At 35.2% G+C, this 3,076-nt stretch overlaps 1 protein-coding gene across 1 annotated transcript; it reads right to left on the bottom strand.

The window, feature by feature from the left end:
- Window positions 1-292: 292 nt before the first annotated feature.
- On the bottom strand, window positions 293-2,632 carry LOC124356961 (ATP-dependent zinc metalloprotease YME1L-like). Its single transcript, XM_046808302.1, has one exon. The coding sequence runs from the start codon at window positions 2,470-2,472 to the stop codon at window positions 355-357; it is 2,118 nt and encodes a 705-aa protein (XP_046664258.1). The 5' UTR covers window positions 2,473-2,632; the 3' UTR covers window positions 293-354.
- Between the last annotated feature and the right edge of the window lie 444 nt (window positions 2,633-3,076).

The raw sequence follows: 3,076 nt of genomic DNA, 5'->3' as shown, positions 1-3,076 counted from the left end.
TAGTTACCATTTTGTAATCACTATATTAAAATTCATGACAACCAATATCTTACAACTTTTTATTCTATGAGGCCTTTCGATATTAAGCCTATCTTCGTGAGAAATTTTACAAAAGTAAGCAGTCTGATAAAGCCTTACTATGGAAAGGCCTCACAGAAAAAAAGTGTTGTGAACTTTAATATAGTGATAAAAAAACTTAAAAAAAACAATACGATAAAATAACAAAACAAATACCATCTTCAACATTAATAGTTCCTTATTAAAGCAATAATATTTCTAATTTACAAGAACATTTTACTTAATTAACTTTTATTGACAATTTACAGTAAATCAATGCATCGTGAATGCTACAAACTAGTGTTTATTGTATGTTTTTGTAAACTCCCTGTTGCCGTTTAAAATTTCAGCTATCTCTTCTGCATTAAGTGTTTCATATTTTAGAAGGGCTTCTGAAAGTTCTTTGTGTTTGTCTCTGTGAGTAATTAATATTGTTTTAGCTCTTTCATAAGACTCTTGCAAAATCTTTTTTACCTCCATGTCAATTAGATTCGCCGTTTGTGGACTGATTAAGTTATGAGTATTATAAGTGGATAATCCCACAACTTCAGACATACCCCACCGTTTCACCATTTTTGATGCAAGTTCTGTGGCTTTTTCCAAATCACTTGATGCTCCAGAAGTAACTTTTTCTGAACCAAAAACCAATTCTTCAGCTGCCCGACCACCCATCATAGCGTCGAGCATGGCGAGCACTTGTGTCTTAGTGATGTGATATATATCTTTATCAGGGATGTAAGCGGTGTGTCCGAGTGATGAACCGCGGGCAATAATGGTCACTTTATGCAGTGGTTGTGAATTCTCCGTGAAGTATGCAACAACAGTATGGCCACCCTCGTGATAGGCAGTGATCCTATTTGTTTCTGCATCGGTTACCCTAGATATGTTCTCTGGTCCCATAAGAGCTTTGTCTCTTGCGTACTCCAAGTGCTCTGTTGTTACGTATTGTGCTCCGATAACTGCAGCCCTTAATGCAGCTTGATTCACCATATTCTCGATATCTGCACCAGTAAAATTTGTTGTTCCTCTCGCCAACTTTTCAGTATCTACGTTCTGATGCCGTACTTGGCCGAGATAAAACTCTATTAGCTCTTTTCTACCTGTAAAATCCGGCACCAAAACTGTCACCTCTACGTCAAATCTTCCCGGTCTGAGCAAAGCCCTGTCCAAGTCTTCTCGTCTGTTTGTGGCCCCTAAAACTACGATACCACCACTATTTCTGAACCCATCCATTTCAGAAAGAAGTTGGTTTATGGTGTCATTGGCATGAGGGTGAAGTGAACTTGATGTCCTTTCTTTACCGATGGAATCGATTTCATCAATGAATATGACGCAAGGAATGTTTTCTTTAGCAAGCTTGAACAATTCTCGAATCCTCCTTGCTCCGACACCTACATATACTTCATCAAATTCTGGGCCAGAAGTGCTGAAAAACGGAACTCCGGCTTCACCTGCTACAGCTTTTGCAAGTAAAGTTTTTCCAGTACCAGGGGGTCCGACGAGAAGGACTCCTTTTGGGAGTTTTCCTCCTAATGCAGAAAACTTTTCGGGATTTTTCAAGAACTCAACAACATTTTTTAACTCCTGTTTTGCTTCTTCAGCTCCTTTAACATCATTAAACTTAACATTTGACTCTGATATTTCTATGGACAAATTTGAAGTTTTGAACATCGTAGAAATATCAGTTTTCTTGAAGAAAGTATATAATATTCCAGCTACTACCCCCGCAATAAAGAAGTGGTGAATTCTCCATGATGATTTCTGACCTATCATACTGTCCTTCGCCACAATATACCCCTCAACAAAAGCCAACAATATTCTTTGACTCTGTTCTGGAGTTAAATTTTCTCCAGAAACTTTATTATGGAAGGATTCTAAGTCTTTTCTTACATGAGAATGAGCATTTGGATTTGTTGCAGGTGTTCCTATAAAGGTCCTCATTCGATTGTACAGTCGAGACACTTTTTGTTTTTCCACCTCATCATGTCTTCCAGTCTTAAATGAACGAATTTGATTGAATAAATGACAAGACTTTGGTTGAGAACGTAAGAACCGAATACTGTTTTCTGTATTCAGTGATTCAATACTCCATTTATTTAAAAATAGATCACTATTTTTTATTAAAATGGATTTTGAAAATTTAAATGAAAATGCTGCAATTTCATTTTGGGTTTTACATTGTATATTTTCCGGGCTAAAGCTACATCTCAGCAGCAAATCCTTTGCAAATTTTATGCTGTCAAAAGAGAAACACCTTTTAAACTGACAAAAGCAGCTATTTACCTGACGTGGTATTTCTTCAGTAAAAACTTTTCCCAGATGAGCACCTGAAGGGGAGATTCTCCGATTCAATACATAACCAATTTGAGAGTTTAATGTTAAGCTTTGTTTATTATTGGTAGCGAATGAAAACATATTTCTGACAATGTTTGATCAGTGATTTGAAACCACAAAGAGATGTTATAAAAATTTGCATACTGAAAGTGTCTCATCCATTGAACAATTTACTAATTAATAAAAAACATTTATGTCATATTTACAAATTACTTTTTGTTTATGTTTACAAAGAGTGATTACCAATACCTCTAAATACACCATTAGATCAGCTGTGATTGTTGTAGTATTTATAGTTACCTCTCATATTGTGTTCATGTAGTTAATATAACACTTGTCATTCACATACTAAACATGTATAAGTAATATATGTCCTCAAAATGGACATTTGTCTACATTTGTGTTTCTAAAATACTTATGTGGTATCTCATTTGCCAGAAATGGTTTCATTAAATAAGGCGTATGTATGAGGCAGTCAAAATCAAAGAAATTGTATTTTTTTAAGAGAACCACTATTCTCTGTAAGTTTTGAACAATTGAGGCAAGAATTGAATGATCTGAGCTTGAATTGAGTACTAGAATACCTTTGATGTTTTACTTCAAAATTTCTGCTACTTGTAAGATTCCTAGTCCTTTCTGACCCATTTTTAAATGTTGTAGCTTCACACTATACTACATTCTAGCA

Source organism: Homalodisca vitripennis, chromosome 1 (assembly GCF_021130785.1).
Source record: "Homalodisca vitripennis isolate AUS2020 chromosome 1, UT_GWSS_2.1, whole genome shotgun sequence".
Classification (NCBI taxonomy): Eukaryota; Metazoa; Arthropoda; class Insecta; order Hemiptera; family Cicadellidae; genus Homalodisca; species Homalodisca vitripennis.
This window is presented reverse-complemented; position numbering and strand designations above follow the sequence as displayed.